Below are 18,606 nucleotides of genomic sequence, written 5' to 3' on the forward strand. Positions count from 1 at the left end.
TACCCTATCCAATTTCACAGTGAGCAGAAAACTATCAACCTTTGTAGTCAAGTGTGCTTGACTCTGCTGGAAGGTAAGGGAAAGAGACAGGATAGAGAATAACAGAATATATTTCAATGCTTTTAAATGTATTTAAATGTAAAATTATTTTAAAGAGATGAAATGAAGGAAATAAAAAGGAAGGAAAGAGAAAACAAAAGGAAGAAAATACCTCAAAACTTAAAATAAGGCAGTGAGTTTAATAATTAACATTCTGACTTCAGATGAAAAATACTGCCCAAAATTCTCCATGCCTATTGCATATTAGAATTCATCTACTGTATATAAACCTTATTTATGGCCATCTACAACACTGTTCTATTTTTATAGAACAATTACATTGCACAGTTGGCGATAAATGTTTCTCCTCATCGAGGTCAAGGCCATCTAAAGCATAAATGACAGCTGCCCAAGCCCTGGGGACACAATCTATCATTTCAGCATGTTGTGTACAATGCCAATGGTGAGGGTTTCCTGCAGAATTCAATTATAAAACCTGTTCTGAAGAGTTTCTAAGTGTGCAGCAGAGTTTGCTCTGAGCAAAATAGCTAGATTGGATGCTTTCAGTTGTGAATCACAGTTGCTTTTGGCCAAGTCCAGAAGATACTCTCACAATTTTCAATTGATTAGAGGCGTCACATAAGAAGGATCAAACACACATAGAATATTTCTTCATTTCTTGGGCCAAAAAGAGAACTGGAAATATTCTCAAAAAAGTGTCAATTATTTCTAAGTCAAGAAAGAATTTCTAAAAAGCTTAACTGTTCTGTTTTCCTCAATACATCTTTAAAGATATGATGATACTCAAACACAGATTTGGCAAGACTAAATAGCAATGGTTCTCCTTTTGTTTCTGAGCAGTGAGTAGCTAGTCTGTCCACTCCACATATAATCATCCAAGGCCTAATAACATAGAAGGACTCCTTCCAGCTGTAAGCACTTGGTTACAAACAGAAAGACAACTTCTTTGCCATTCCAGAGCAGCAAACTTTCCAGGGACATAGAGTTGGAAGTGATATGACAACTACAGTCATGCTGCTTGACATCAAGTTAAATGACGCTTACAAAGTGAGGAAATATACAAACAAAAAATGCCCAATCCTCACTTTGGTCCTGATCCCATCTCTAGCTTTCCTTTTACTATGGGTACTCAGGCAAGCTCTCTAATATTTCTGGGCCTGGATGCCCTGGCTTGCAACAGAGAAGGCATGTCCAGACATTCCCTAAGATCCTTTTAACACCTCAATTTATATTCCATTTTGAGAGAATTCAATAGAAGGAAAATACCATAAGTATAAGAAATCCCATGAGGCAGATCTCAGATCTCTCTCACCTAAATGATAATCTCTACATTCATTCTCCTGAAAGCCTCTGACTGTCAAAGCATCAGAAGAGATCTCTTCACAAGTCTCAGAAAGCGGCTGGATGATATCCAGTCTAGGTCTGGCACAGAATTCTCTTTCCTAGGGAAAAAACACAGTGAAGGGTTAATTTTAAACACATTTCTTTAAGTTACGTGAATTAATGCAAATTATTATACTTGCTTTGGTTTTATCAATTTGGCACACATAAGCCTGTCTGACAGCTTGCTTCCTAACACTGTCTTATTTTCTGACTTTTTCTGTGAGATAAATAGGACTGTGTCATTTAGGCCCTCCACCACTACAGCATTCAATCCCAGGGGAATGGTAGTCCAATAGCAACACAGACTTTATTACATTTCTTCTACATGAACGTGAAAAAGTAATATCACAGACTGCTCCATTACCCAGTCACTGCCAATACTAGTAAACTCACTTGTAATGCAAAAAAAAGCTAAAGATCAACAGTAGTCTCAGAATCTGACCTTGTTGAGATGACAGAAATGTTGTTTATATGAACTGTCCAATACGGCAGATGCTACATAGGTAGCTGTTGAACATATGAAATGTGGCTACTGTGATCATGAAACTAAAATTATATTTTTATTTGATTTTAATTAGTTTAAATTTAAATAGCACTATACAGTAGTGTTTACAGTCTTTTACTTTGAAATTCTAGATTAAAAGAGGAGGGAAAAGATGAGTTAACATTTGCCAAGTGCCTATGACAATTCAATAAACTCAGCAGGTGATTATATATAAATTACACTCACTGAATTCTTAAATGAACCCTACAAAGTTAAGTATTATAGTTCTTATTATTAGAGATGATCCAACTCATGATAAAAAAAGTCAACGAAGATTAAAGTTCAATAAGTCAGTGATAAGGCAGGGACACATGGAAAAACTGGGACTCAATCTTGAATTTGGAGGTCAAATCTGTTCTACTTTCAAGTTAATGCTTTTTGAGTATTATAGGCACAATATACACTTGAATTCATTATGCAAACCAACAATAAGTAAAGCACTTTGATACTGATATAGAGAAGACATAGGTGGAGGAAAAAAATAGGAGGAAAAATCCAGAATGATACCCAGCTCTCCAAATTTCTTAAATAAAACAGTAATACTGGATCTTTCAAATTAATTTTGTTAAGTTACTGAGAAACAATTATATTAGCTTTTCTCTCTACAACCACAGGAAAAAAAAACTAGGTAATATAATAGCAGAACTTAACAGATCTGTAGAGAAATGAGAAATTTATCAATTTTTAGAAATAAAAAATGGAAGAAAAGCTGAAAAGATTAAACTACTTAAAATTTGCTATAAAACGATAAGAAATAACAAAATCAAAGTAATGAAGTAGAACAATATTTGAACAAAATAAAATTAAAATCATGTCACTAGATCATATAAAAAACTGCTTTAGGGCTGGGGATGTAGCTCAAGTTCAGTGGTAAAGTGCTAGCATGCATGGGGCTATAGGATTTCTGGGTTCAATCACCAGCACAGTAAAAAAAAAAAAAAAAAAAAAAAGTGTGTGTGAGTGTGTGTGTGTAAGAAAAGCACCAGCAATGTGATTCACCTCAGTTTACAACTCTTGTTCCCTAGCTAAACATCCACTCATCTGTGAACTTCTCAAGAGCAGGAATGTGGTTTAGTTGATCTTTGACACCCCAGTGCCTGGGCATACTTCTTAACACACATGAGTTTTATCAATTAGTGAAAGAAAAACAAAACACTGGGAAAAGCTTAATAAACTAAAGATGTTAATTGGAAGGAATAGTACACAACTACTAAACACAACAATGGAAGTCACACATAATGGAGTAATGTGCATAAAAACAGGATGATACAGGAGCAAATGATGTGGCAGCAACTATGGGAAAACATGGACTATAGGAAAACATGCACGGATGTAAAAGCATCACATGGAAAATATTTGGGGATAATACTGAACGTCATAAAATAAACTTTACTTAATGATGTTAAAATATCTTTTCAGTATGAGAAAAGGGAAGAGAGGATGTCCTGAAGCGGACCCCCTTATTCCTTATGTCTCAATTTTATTATTTTATTCTGTATTTGAGGATTTAAAGTACATTTTGGTGTTACATAAAATCAGTCTCTAGACACAGTGACACACACATTTTAAGTCATCTCCAAAACTCTCACCTCTTCCTCTGAAAAAATTCCATTTTCTAATTTGGTCTATGAGGTTGGCCTTCCTTTGGTTTTTATTCCTTTCCAATACTTTCTTTTATTAACAAGGTTTCCTTTCTTTCTTTCTTTTTTTTTTTTTTTGATCAGTTGTTTATTAGTCCTTCCCTTTTTTCATTTTATTACTTCTTTCCTTATTTCTTTCAATCACATTCTCATCCTCCCCACATTCCTCATTAAAAAGCATTGTACTTACTCCCCCAGGAGCCACTGCTTTTATTTTCAAAAAATAAATAAAATAATAATAAACTGATGTCCTGCAATAGAGCTAGAAGCCAACCCTATTGATTTTAGGAGGTTTGAGTGTTCACTTAAGTCTACAGCATTTCATTGCCTAGCAACATGGGCACCCAGAGCTTCAGTTACTATAGTGATGGCTTCCTAATGCAAGTGCTCTCTCAGAGAAATGCTCACTACAGCTACCACTTCAAAACAAGGGCTCCAAGGGTTTTCTCCCCCATTTCATTCCTTGCTATTTGAGGGAAAAAAAGAGAATAGGATACAAACAAGGAGAGCCCCACTTGGCTACTTACTGTAAAGGGACAGAGAATCAATTGCAATTACTTTTAAATACAGAATCCAAAAGGAAATCCTTTACAATAGCTCTCCTTGTTTGTGCCTTGAAAGTGCCCTTACTCATTCCGGGCAGGGCCCCAGGACTCTAATAAAGAAGATCAGCTGGATGGAGATGGCCCAGGCTTTAAAAGGGAGACAGAATATGCCTGCCCCTCCACAGGACTCCAGATAGAAGCTTCATTCTGACGTCAATAATTAAAAAAATTTAATTATGTGCTATTTTTTTTATTAGCCACACATTTTAAAGTGCTATAGTTTGCATTGATAACTGAGAGTTACCAACAGTCCCTTGAAAAGCAATAATCAAGCTACTGAGAAACACCAAGCCACTGGGAAGTAAACAAAAACGTCTGGGCCACAGGAAATAATGAACTGCCCTTTCCGTAATTCCCTCTGACCACAGGGACCCCTGTTGCTGCAGCCCATCATTGCTGTCATTTCTGCTAATGCACAGTGTCAGCTTAGTTTCTTTGCCTTTCAGCAAGAGGAATCCTTCATTCCTTTCGACTAAAATACCATGAGGCCAATGAAAAAAAGAAAGAAAAAAAATGACTGTCTTCTTTGCTCAGCAAAAGTAACAAAGGCAGGCAACCAATGGAGCTTCTGATAGCAAATGTGCTAGGTCTACAGAGTAATCTCTGACAGTCTTATTATATAGATCAGAAAGTGCTGCTCAGATTATAGCAAACTCCTCTGATAGGAAACATGATCTGGGTGCAATGCTAAAAGTGAACCCCTACATTCTTTTGTGCTTGGAAAGAAAATAATTACCGTTTTTTCTGAAACTTCCTTGACGTAGGAAAGCACAACAAGCTGATCACAGAGAGGTGCAAGTCCACTAATGTAGAATTCAGTTTCAAACTGAGACACTGCAAAAACAAGAAATGTAAGAGTCACCATTAAAAGGAGCAAAAGGCAGCATACAATCAGAACTGCACATCAACTGTACATGCTAGATGGCTCCATTTTAAAAGGAAATGATGTTTAAGGAGAGGGAAAATACTAATTACCCTGACTGGATCACTACACTTTGTGTACATATACTGAATTATCACACAGCACACTGTACAATGCTATGTCTCAATTTTAAAAATGAACATAAGAGGGTCATAATTAACATACTTTCACCACTCGAGACTAAAGTGCTTCACAATAATCAGTACTGGAAACAATATGGAGAAACTCAAATGAAGATTTCCAACACAAACAAAAATGAACCACAGTAAGAGCAGCGAGTCTGACACTGTGTCTGGTAGTTTAAAAATGACGTGAAGTTAAATCACATGAAGATACTTGGAAAACATCAATATAAATGATCATTGATAGCAATTTTCAAATGCTTGAGTTTAAGTTTTTCACAACTGGGACATTACAGTGGAAGAAAGGCTACAAGGAATGCTATCTGTAATGCTAAAATGCTGTTTTTTATATTAAATATTTAAAGACCTCAAAGTAAAAAAAGTATATAGATTACATTATGATCAAACATCATTATTTTAATTATTGATCTAATTATTGATTGACTGACTGATTGATTATACTGGAGTTTGAACTCAGGGCCTCATGCTTCCTAGGCAGGTGTGCTACTATTTAAGCCACATCCACAGCTACTTTTGCTTAAGTTATTCTTCAAATGGGGTTTAGTTAGTTATGCCTCCCCCAGAGCTGGATCAGAAGTATGTGCCTTGGTGCCTGGTCCAAATGTCATTATTTCTAGTCAGAGAAAAATAATAAGCTTTTAAAAAATATTTTAAAATTTAGAACTATTATATCCAGAAGTATGTGGACATAATTACACTGGACACCAGTCGATACAAAGCTCAGTAGAGGAAAGGTCTATATTACCATGGCATGTATATTACCATGGCATGATTCTGCCCGTTCACTGCTGTGGAATAGGAGTGACTACTGTTTTAAGTGATTGAGTGCTGGGGCAGCTTGCTTCAGAGCAAAAGCTCACTGTTATGGAGAGATGCTGGAAGATACTTTCTCAGAGGAGTATGTGCTGCACGCTGGGATTCACTGGGGAACTCTTGATCCAGATGTTCTCCACAGTTCTGAGTATTAGCTGCTGCTTCAGTTAACATCTATGATGAAAGTACTCTTGTTCCCCAAGTGGGGGAACTCAGTGTATCATGCTGGAAACAATACTGAATGCCCACTCAGGAAATCTGGGTTATAACTTTCACTAAATTGAATTTAGGTAAGTTACTTTAACTTTTGGTATATAACTTTTTTTATCTATAAGTTAAAAAGAAAATGAGAGTAGAAATAAAATCCCTAGTACACACGAAATGAGGGGCTATTGAATTTTTCTTCTCCTACCCCTTTTTCTCGCACGTCACTTAGAAAGAATTCCTTGCCTTCGCCAATCGTTAGTGATTCTCCTTACACAGCTGTTTTCAAGATTTAATTTTCACAGGAAAATAGATCACCAAAAACTTACTACGTAGTTACCAACATAAGAGCCTTCAAAAGGGTATTTCTTACATTTGTCCTTGACGAGACTATGTAAGTCTGTAACTCATGATGGATGGGAAAGAACCACAGGGTGGATGGAAGTCTGAGAGTAGGTGCTTTGTGCCCAGCTCTGTCACTAATCCATTGTCCTTCACCTCTGTTGGCCTAAGGTAAGTATTTTTATCCAGGAATTTAAAAAGAGTTTGGAAAGGTGGCAATATAAGAAATGCTTACAAGATGGCTCATGTGAGAACCACCTCCACCTCAACCACAGCACAGAAACGAGTACTTCCAGGGCAACGAGGCTGCAGAAGGTTCTAGAGAAGCTCACACAGTACAGTGTATGTGTGGGTAAGGGGGAAGGTGTAATGTGCAGATGGAGAAGGTATCCATTTTACCTTCTAAAAGATACACAGGCAAAATAACATGAGATTTTGGTTGCCATCACTCCTGCTTGGTTAAAATGGACTTAAATTCTGTTGTATTAGGTCACATCCCATGGTTGAAATACTATCATACAGTTCCTCCTTATCAACATCTGTGTGAATAACAAAAACTGAGAGATGCTGGTGGGGGACACAGTGGCCACCATGGGGCTTCATCGGGTGACTGTCCTGGTGGTGGTAGCAGCAGTGACAAGTCCTCCTCCTCCCTCACCCCTCTGCTCCTTGTTCTCTTCCTCTTCCTTTCCGGTCTAGTTGGTCTTGTCCACGTCTCCTAACAGTGTCCCAATCCTACATAAAGGTATAACTTCCTACAACTGCAGGGAAAACAGTGTGTCTCACCATCACATGCTTTAAAGTATTTCCAAGCTTGAATAAACAGAAAATGCCAGTATTTAATGCATCTTTGGTTTTGCGCTGGAGACCCTTTACTACTAAGTATCAAGAAAAAAAACTGTAAACTAATCTGGACCTTATTCCAAGTCACAATGGAACCATTTGTAATAAAAGCACTACCTGAGGGGCTGGGATGTAGCTCGGTGGCACAGCGCTTGCCTAGCATGCACGAGGCCCTGGGTTCGATTCCAGCACCAAAAAAAAAAAAAAGCACCACCTGCTGGAAATCATTCTAAGACCACTTTGTATGTGACACCCCTGGGTTGAGGCACTGAATTTGGATGTGAACTTCTGGAAAATTCTTGCACTTGTGGTTCTAAATCATGTTCAACATTCAGCCATTAGTGACCATAGTCAAAGACTCACACCAAAAAGAAGGCAGAATTTGAAGAGTAGAATGTGAGAAGAAAGCAGAAGGCCCTAACTAAATCTCTTTAGCGCAAGAGTACTGGGCAAACAGAAAGTCAAGCACCTGGTGAAAACGTGCCTGGAAGCCTAGATTGAATGATCTCCCTTGAGAAGGCTGATCACCACCCTGCAGTCCATTCTTTCCCATCTTGCCATGTGAAGAACAGAAGAACCAAAACTAAGTCAGATCAGGTGAGGAAGGTATACTGCCTGATGGGTATTAGAATGAGAACCCACTTAACTCCTAAGATTGTTGACAAGGAGGTTAGCATCATTGTGATCAAGATAAATAATGTGAAATATTAATGTGTGGGAAAAAAGCAGAGATGTCATAGAAACCCTTCTCATGAACATGACCCGGAGGCCTTGCTGTGCTTGTCTGCCAAAGGTGCCCAAGGGAACATCATTTAATCACAAAAAGAGTGGTGGGTGAACAAGGTATTTTCCCCATGTGGGATGCTAGACAGCCTGCCTAGACTCATGGGCAGGTGGCATGAGGCAATGTTTCCTAAAAATAACCGAGTATACTTCAAGATCTGGGTTTTTATAAATAAGGTGTAAGATACAGAACAGAGAAGCCAGAACATAATAATGCCATGCAAATCTTTCCTCTACATCCCGATTCACTTAGTCTATAATGCTTGCATGAATGAGAGAAAATTTCATGCTTTCTGAGATCATGACAGAAACTCTAAAATGTTCTTAAGGAAAACAAGGAAAGACTCCAGAACTAACTGTATTATCAATTCTGGATGTTGTAATTAATGCTTTGTTGTTAAGTACTAAACTTATCAAGCCTTACTACTTGCAAATTGGTCTAATTTCGACAGAGATTACACAGTGACTAAATCAAAACTGACACACGAAAAACTCTTATTTATAAAGAAACGATGTGTTACATACAAATAATAGTCAAGATATTCAGAGATACAGATAAAATTGAAAGTAAAAGATTTTTGCTAAATAATTTCCTAATATCATAAAAAATCTTCTTATAGGAAACAAAATTGCACTTATGGTAAAACCCAGGATGATTTACAGATCAGGACTATTTAAATGACTATTTAACTTAGCTGTTGAATATTCTACTACTTAGCAATTCACTGCCATTAATGCCCACCAGTAATATCATGTTGAAAAAGAATTCAGTTTCTAATCTGAGTTGCTAGTTTATGAAAAGGTTTGCAACTATTCTGCCATAAAATAAAACATTACAGAAAAAATTGTAGTGTCTTGTTTTTCCATTACTTTTGCTAATACAAAGAAACAGGAGTGCTTTTAGATCTACAATGATGCAATTGTTAATAGTAATATTAATTCTTCTAAAGAACATAAAGTATGCAACAGTTTATGAACTTAGTAAAATATCTTCAAGTAATTATTTCATTTACACATTAGACAGTGGGTCAATGAAAGTTGTACTTCTCATTTTCCCTGAAATTCTATTCTATCCCACAAAATGATGACTTTAAGAATTTCAATAAAAAGCTTGCTTTTTCCTAGAGGAAACCTAGTTTGAAGTAGGTCATGCACATGTTTAATACTATAGAAACTCATCTTTATTATTTGTTTATTTATTTATTTATGAGGAACTGGAGTTTGAACTCAGGGCCTTACTCTTAGAGTTTGTTAGGCAGCTGCTCTACCACTTAATTCACACCTCCAGCCCAAAAGCTTATTTTTAAATGGATTATCTGGAAAAAATAAATCACAAAGAAAATTAAAGCAAATTCTGTTGTGCTTATATAGAACACAAAACAGAAGCTAGAGTATGGACAAGGAGGAAAGAATAATGTGGCTCAAGAGGGACCCACAAAAGACAGTATCTATGAGTATCAGGCAATCTAGAAAGTGAGGTAATGGTTCTAGGGCCCTGCAGTGAGTGTGCTGTGTTCACACACACAGTGTTCTGATGAAGAACATCAGCAAAGTGCATAACAGCTACAGCAGAACCTCCCTTATCCCAACAGAGATGAAAGGGCTTCTGTGCTCTGATTTATTCAGGAAGATAAAGCATCCGTAGACATGCTAGCAGTAGTCCAAGAAAACGGAAATCCTAAATAGATTAGGAGAGAAGGACAAAGAATTTCAAAAGGGTTCATACTGAAATTCTGTTCAGCAAGGTCTTTTGGATCCAGAATGGGGATGAGATGTGTACAAAATACATCAGCAGTATTGGGTCATCAATGACACACACGCTACCAGTTTTAGAATGAGTGCCATGTGACTAAAATAAAAATTAATAAGAAAGAACTTTCTTGGGCCTTGAGTCTGAGATCAGTAACTCAATTAAGTGAATCATGACTAAATGTTGAATGTACAAAGGACACTCTTCTGAAGCACCAGGAAGACTGAAGACCCTGACTCTGACTTAAGAAAGCTTGTGCTTATTTAAAGAAATAATTGAGATGCCACATGTAAAAATGGGAATAGATACAAAAGAACAAAGAGATACAAGAAATCAAACAAAGCAGGAAAATTTAAGTTCCAGACACATGCATATGGAGGATGAAAATGGTGGCAATGATGACTATAAGAAATGTGTACATGAGAGAAAACAACCTCTTTATTTGTGTTTACAAAACAAAAGAGATTCTTTAAAAACCCTAACATGTATTAGATTGCAAATGAGAAAAATCAAGATTTTATCTAAAAGAAAAGATCATCCTCCAAATAATTCACAACTACATAATCCCATTTACTGTGTATTGAGACCTATAAGAAATATTTAAGTTCTTGATTATTACATGTACTTCTGTCATATGTAGGTTCTATGCAGAGATGTATTTTATTGAGAAATATAGTTATGAAATGTATTAATGTCTTCATAATAATTCAGTAAATCCTTATTCATATATTTCCCTACATTTTCTTCCAATTAATCTCATGAAACAGGATAATTGAGTCTTCTGATTTTAAAACAAACCACTATTTTTCTCTCTCACTGAGCAACTAAACATAATAGCAATAGTAATAAAAGCTCCATTTAATGAACATTACCATGCTGAGAGGCAGAATGCTAAGTATTTTGCATTCTACACCTCTTTTCTCACGATAACAAAACCATCATTACTGAAGCTCAGAGAGGTTAAGTAACTTGACTAAAGTCTCGTAAGTATAAAGTAGCAGATGCAGAAATTTGAAGTCTTACTTTTCCTAGATAGAAATCATGCTAGAAAATATAACTGGGAACACAGAGATGCTCAGATTAAAAGTGTAACACAGTTACCAAGAACATAAATTAAGGGCTTGACAACTGCCTGGTAACTGCTATATGCAGCCAGCGTGCTTCTGCCCTTCTCTAGAATTTGTTGTACTACCACAAGGGTAAAACACTACAGGACACAGAACTTGTGCTGCCTTTTTTGGACCCTGTTTATTTCTTTGTTCATCCCCAAATGGCCATTAGCTAACTGATTTAGAAGGATTTGGTTTCTTTATTGAGTTTTATGTGAAATTCTATGGATCTTAACTTCTATGATCCTTAAAGAAAGAAACAAACAAACAAAAAAAGAGATTCTTACTCCTCAGGCACCAGACAGTAGTATTTCATAATCAACTGGAAGTAATGCCCACAGACTTTTCACTGTTTCGACACTTGGTCAGCATGACCACTGATCAAACAAAATACATTTGGAAATTACAACATTTCAACAGTTTCAGTGCTGGGCTATGAAACAAATATATTAAAGTAAAAGCAACTTTATGATAGTTCACACTAGCAAGTTACAGAGAAGACCTCATACATGAAAGGACAAAAATAACAAAAAAAATTCACATCAGACAGGAGCCAATAATATACATAGGCCAGAAACCATTTAAAGCAAGTTTAGTTTGCAATTTAATTTCTTATTTTTGAATTGACATTCAGCAAACTACTGTCAATTAAATGGCAAAGCTAAGCTGTTATCATAATTGCATCTACTACACTAGCACTCATGAAGTAGTACTCATAAGGAATAATTCAGGAATAAATGACAGTATATTGCTTAGATAGAAGGAAATGGTCAAGGACCTGCTAGGTCAAAGGTCCAAAACAGACAGTTATACTTTATGTTGTAAATTTAAAACTGCCTGGGCACACCAACTAAACTTAAAGCAAACACTAAAATACAGTAGACAAGGGCTTTTCATCCTGTTAAAAGGACTAAACAAATCACAATCTGGGTTCAATTCCCTTTCCTTACAAACAACTTTGGTAACCACTCAAGGCAAACACATTCTAGAGATGCTCTAACAGTTTGGAGGAGAAGTGAAGTGTTGTCAATCTCAGAATAAACCAAGCAAAAATACAATTTCTGTTTTGTTAAATGAGATACTTCTCTGAGCCAAAATTCAAAAAGATAAAAACAAAACCAAATTCTTATATTTCCATCTCATCTGGTTGTTTAGAGAATAGTTGAACAGGCATCTCCACTGGTGGATAAGGGTCTTTGGATTATAGAGAATTTCTACCTAGTAGTTTGGGTCTGAATGCCTAGAGCATTACTCCGCCTTTCTCCAGGATCTTCTGGCTATGAACCAGTGCTAGTGAGAGGTTAGAGGAAATGCTGGAGAATGCTGGAGAAGAACTATATGGCCCCATGATAATGAGCAGCGCAACGAAAACCAGTATTCCTGAATTCAAATGCTGCCTTCTTTGCTTAGGAATGATATTATCATAGTCATAGGTTACCTGACCCCTCTGAACATCAGCTTCTTCACCTATAAAATGTGAGAACAGCCTCTATTCACAAGGATATTATGAAGATTAACTGACTTCTTGTTTGTAATTTATTTAGCACTGTACCTGGTAGATGTTATGAAAAGACAAAAAATACTTGTGTTACTTTTGGTGCTTCATATTTCTTACTGATACTTATTAAGGAGACAGTCTGTTAATCCCATTCCCAAAACAAAAACCCAAGGCTCCAACACTATGTGGGAAAGAGGTTTTACATTCTCCCAAGAGGAGCAATAAGTAATAAAGATATGTAAAACAGCAAATATAGTAGAATCTAGGAAGTAGTATAGTGTTCATTATAAAATTCTTTAATTTCCTATATCTAAATTTTTTGTATACTAAAAGGTTGGGAAAATTTTAAAGCAGAACAAAAAAAATAATAGATTATAGAGAGCAAACAGAACTACAACAGAATAGAAAGCTACCCATAGCTAATAGCTATATCCTCAAATAAAAGCTCCTGACATAGTCTCTACTGAGACTTAAAGAGGGGGAACCATGTTGGTCATGTACACAACCTATCCCACTACTATAATCTATGTCAAAGTCAAAATGATAACAGGTGGATAAAGAGAGATACTTATCTCTACAAAAGAATTATCTTACAGCTCTCCTGCACAATCTTCAATTTCCAGGTTATTGTGTTCCCAGTTAATCAGAAGGCTGAAAACAGTATGACATGCTAAATTCTAGATTCTCTGGCTTCTTTATCATTCTATATAAATTCCCACATAGTTGTTTATCCCAATTTTCTAAAAACAACTTCTATATGAAATCAAGACAAGGAAGTCAATCGTTAATTCCTTGTATTTGAGTCTCCTGTCACTAGTAGCAGACATCCAGAAAATGACACAGCAACATTATCAGTTTTCCAAAAGACCATGGGAAACCAGAGGATTAGGGAATCCTATGAGAATACAAAGAGACATAAGTGAGATTAAAGTAAGTATAAAAGGCATGGACCACAATCTACTTTACCAATGTAATCTGAAAGAAGAAATGTCATCCCTACGCCCTACATACAGAGACTCTCTTCATGGATTGTTGACAGGTCAGTAGGCTTAATCTTTATTATCATTAGTATATTTCGCTCACAAGATAACTTTAGTGTTGTTTTGTGACTTTGACTTCAAAGGAAGAGTTCTGGATCCTTAGAAATGTACAGCTACATATTTCTTTAATCTCAATGCCATTTTCACCTCATTTACTAAAGAACAGTGGCTCACACTGTTTAGGACTAAAAGCAAATTGTAATTCAGATCTCCTAATATTTCCCCTTTCCTTTATCCTACTCAAGAATTCATCCAAATCACTCTGTCTCCTGCTATAGAAATGGTTTATATTCTTAAAGGTTCTGCTCCCAAGAAGGGAAAAAATGATACTTAACCATTAACCATAGTAGTAAAATGTCACTAATGTGATTCTGCTGGTACCCATACACAGTCTATTTCTCACAAATTACAATACAAACTATACTTTAATAATGCAATCCCAGAAATGTGGAATAATAAAGTCACCATGGGAGCTACTACTAGTAATCACAACTTTGGGATGGAAGTCTGTAAGTGATAACAACCACAAAGATTTAGTAAGCACCTGCTAGTGCCAAGTACTATGTAGGCACATTACCCATGTCGTGTCTGATTCTCACAACCATACTGAAAGGAAGGCTTTTCACTTCCATTTAACAGGTGGAAGAACATGGCTCAGGAAAGTTAAGTAACCTTATCAAGACTGGGCACAAATTTAGCAAATTGCCCTGCATCTCTAGAAGCTTTCTGGTGGTTCAGCAGAATTGGAGTCTGTTTTAACACCATGGGAGTAGAACCTTGGGTAAGTTATTTACCTCCCTGACTGTCGATTTCTTCATGTATAGAAAGAGAAGCATAGTACTTGCACTTCAAAGGGATGCTGTGAGAATGAAGTGAGCTAATGCAGATACTGCACATAGCATGTGTCCCCTACCAAGTACGTGAGTAATAAACACCACCTAGAGAGATGATAATGGCTACATTTTTACTACACTGGCAATTTTTACATTCTTTAAAATTCTCTTCAAAGTTTTGAAAAGGGGGAGATCCCAATAAATACCAAGGAAATCCAGGGAATCATTAGGGATTACTTTGAAAAACTGTATTAAAATAAACTGGAAGTCGTCGCGCGCAGCCGTCTTGGCAGCGGAGGAGAAGGACCCCCTGAGTTATTTCGCGGCTTATGGGAGCAGCAGCTCAGACTCTTCGGGCGAAGAGGATAACAGCGAGCCAGAGGAGACGAGTCACAAGGGCCGGGATCCAGCCAAGTCAGCCAGCGGCTGTGGGAACAAGGCGGAGAAGCGGCTGCCAGGACCCGACGAGCTGTTCCGGAGCGTGACTCGCCCAGCCTTCCTGTACAATCCGCTCAACAAGCAGATCGACTGGGAGAGGCACATTGTCAAGGCGCCCGAAAAGCCTCCAAAGGAATTAAAAATATGGAAGTCAAACTATGTACCACCTCCAGAGCCCTAGTCACTGAGAAGAAACCACCGCCTCCAGAGATGGATATGGCAATAAAGTGGTCGAATATATATGAGGACAATGGTGACAATGCCCCCCAGAATGCTAAGAAAGCCAGGCTCCTACCAGAAGGAGAGGAGACGCTGGAATCGGATGATGAAAAAGATGAGCACACATCTAAAAAGCGCAAAGTTGAACCAGGAGAACCAGCAAAGAAGAAAAAGTAGAGAGCAACAAATGGCAAAATTTCCTGGACCGCTAAACTTGTTGAAATGTGTCGTTGAACAAATTAGTTTGATATTGTGGATTATTATGACAAAACATCCCCATGAAAATATACATCTTAATGAACTAATAAGTATTGCCTCGAGAACTTTCCACTGTAGAATTTTTCATTTAAAATGTGTATGTATTTAAAACTCAAATGGTGACCTGTGATTGTGAAATTGACAGTACTTGCAAACATTCTTGCTATCACAGAACTGGTGACATGCTTTGAGAATTGTGTCACATACTGCCATGCCACTGTTCTATGAACCTTTTATAAAGGAATATATTTCTAAAGTAAATATATTGTGATGTACTGTGAACTTGTGGGTGCTTTTCATCAGTGTTTGTAGAGTGTAAATAGATCATGGAAATAAAATTACTTATTCAATATTGCAATTACTGCATAACATTAGCATTTGAATATTTGTGATACATCCCTCCTTGCCATGTGACATTTTAAGGTGTAGTGGGAAATTATAGGTGTTTATGCCTATATTCTCTCTTCTTCAAATAACCTTGTAAGTAGATGTTAATGTCCTCATTTTATAATAAAGAGAGCTTGAGTAACTTGTCCAAGGCTACATGGCTAGTGAGTGATGAATCTGAAATTTAACTCAGGACACTTGAACTCCAAAATCACATTTAACCACCTGTCCACCATCAAAATTTAGTCATTTTTTAGGAATGACATTAATTGCCATTTCATCAGGAACTCTTCATTGCACTTAATGGAGAGCTTTTCCTTCCCTCATTGTGTGACTGTACTTATTATTGTGCCTTGTATTGTGATTTTTCACTAATTTTCCTGTTAAATAGTATGCTGAAGATAAGCTCTTCTACAGAGGGTTACCAGAGTTGCCAAAGAAAAATAGAGGACACCCAGTTAAATTTGACTTTCAAGTAGGCATGTTTTAGTGTATGTAATATTTGAGACATACTTAAATTAAAAATTTATCTGAGATTCAGATTTAACTGAGAAAATAAAATAAAATAAAATAAACTGGAAAATCTAGATGAAACAGAGAAATTTCTAGGCATGTGTGACGAGCCAAAATTGAACCAAGAGGATATAAATCACCTAAATAACCTACAACAAGCAATGAACTTGAAGCAGCAATGAAGAGTCCAATACCTGACAGATTCATGGCTGAATTCTGAGACCTTCAAAGAAGAACTAATACCAATACTCCTCAAACTTTTCCATGAAATAGAAAGGGAAGGAACACTACCTATCTCATTCTATGAAGCCAGCATTATATACTCATCCCAAAAAGGGGAATTATACACCAATCTCTTTAATGAACTTAGATGCAAAAATCCTCAATAAAATACCGGTAAACCAAATTCAACAACATATCAAAAAGATCATATATCATGATCAAGTTGATTTCATCCCAGAGATACAGGGAGGGTTCAACATATGCAAATCATTAAATGTGATACAGCATATTAACAGAAGTAAAGACAAAAAACACAAGATAATCTCAAGAGATGAAGAAAAAGCCTTTGACAAAATTCAACATCCTTTCATGAGAAAAGCTCTGATGACACTAGGAGTAGAAGGAATGTACCTCAACATAATAAAGGCTATATATGACAAGCCTATAGCCAATATCACAAAATTGGGAAAAAACCGAAACATTTCCTCTAAAGTCAAGAAGAAGATAAGCGTGTCCACTCTCTCCACTCTTATTTATCATAGTCTTGAAATTCCTAGCCAGAGTAATTAGACAGGAAGAAGAAATAAAAGGAATTCAAATAGAAAAGGAAGAAGTCATACTATCCCTATTTGCAGATGGCATGAACTTATACCTAAAAGACCCAAAAATCTCTTAGACATCTCAAACACTTACAGCAAAGTAGCAGGATACAAAATCAATCTACAAAGATGACTAGCTTTTCTACATACCAACAATGAACAGATTAAGAAAGAATATAGGAAAACAATTCCATTTACAATAGTCTTTAAAAAAAAAACATAGGAATAAACTTAACAAAAGAAGTGAAAGACCTCTGCAATGAAAACTATAAACCACTGAAGAAAGAAACTGAAGACTACAAAATATGGAAAGATATCCCATGTGCGTGGGTTGGCAGAATCAATAGTGTGACAGTGGCTATATTATCAAAAGTGATCTACACGTTCAATGCAATCCCCATCAAAATTCCAATGACATGTCATAGAGATGGAAAAATGAACTCTAAAGCTCATTTGGAAGCACAAAAGATCATGAACAGCCAAGGCAATACTGAGCAAAAGAGGTACACTGGAGGTATCACAACACTTGACTTCAAAGTATACTATAGAGTCATAGCAATAAAAAGAGCATGGTACTGGCATAAAAACAGATATGAAGACCAGTGGAACAGAACAGAAGACCTAGATAAGAATCCATGCAGCAATGTCCACCTAAATTTTGACAAAGGTGCCCAAAACATACAATGAAGAAAAAACAGCCTCTTCAACAAATGTTGCTGGGAAAACTGGATATCTCTTTGCAGAAAACTGAAACTAGATCCATGTCTTTCGCCTTGTATAAGTAACAAGTCAAAGTGGATTAAGGACCTTAATATAAGACCTGAAACTTTGAAGCTAGTGCAGGAAAGAGCAGGGAATACACTGGAATTAGTAGGCATTGGCAACGATTTCCTAAATAGAACTCAAAAGACTTCCAACTAAGAGAAACAATTGACAAATGGGACTACATAAATTAAAAAGCTTCTGCACAACAAAAGAAACAGTCACCAGATTGAGGAGACACCCAAAGAATGGGAGAAAATCTTTGCCAGCTATACATCTGACAAGGGATTAATTACCAGAATATATAGGGAGCTCAAAAAACTAACTCCCAAAAATCAATGACACAATGAAGAAATGGCCAAGTGAACTGAACAGAGCTTTTTCAAAGGAAGAAGTCCAAATGACTAAAAAACACATGAAGAAATGCTCAATATCCATAGCCATAAAGGAAATGGAAACCAAAACGACGTCAAGATTCCACCTCATTCCTGTTCGAATGGCTATCATCAAGAATACAAACAACAACAAATGTTGGAAAGGGTATGGGAAAAAAAGAACATTCATATACTGTTGGTGGGAATGTAAATTAGTACAACCACTTGGAAAACAGTATGAAGGCTCCTCAAAAAATTAAACAAAGGACTGCCATATGATCCAGCAATACCATTCCTAGGGATATATCCAAAGGAATATAAG

The 18,606-nt window shown here is 36.5% G+C and overlaps 1 protein-coding gene and 2 pseudogenes across 1 annotated transcript in view; 2 read left to right on the top strand and 1 right to left on the bottom strand.

Annotated features, from left to right (window-relative positions):
* Vps41 (VPS41 subunit of HOPS complex) overlaps positions 1-18,606 on the bottom strand; it is a 162,324-nt gene that overhangs the window by 49,162 nt on the left and 94,556 nt on the right. Inside the window, exons 11-12 of the mRNA XM_074065353.1 lie at positions 4,969-5,066; positions 1,373-1,502 (exon numbers count right to left, since the gene is read on the bottom strand). Coding sequence (XP_073921454.1) covers positions 1,373-1,502; positions 4,969-5,066 — 228 coding nt within the window. The remainder of the gene's footprint in view (positions 1-1,372; positions 1,503-4,968; positions 5,067-18,606) is intronic.
* On the top strand, positions 7,248-8,161 carry LOC109701304 (CGG triplet repeat-binding protein 1-like; annotated as a pseudogene).
* LOC109701305 (UPF0690 protein C1orf52 pseudogene) lies at positions 14,443-16,321 on the top strand (annotated as a pseudogene).

The sequence above is a fragment of the Castor canadensis genome, chromosome 2, assembly GCF_047511655.1.
Source record: "Castor canadensis chromosome 2, mCasCan1.hap1v2, whole genome shotgun sequence".
Classification (NCBI taxonomy): Eukaryota; Metazoa; Chordata; class Mammalia; order Rodentia; family Castoridae; genus Castor; species Castor canadensis.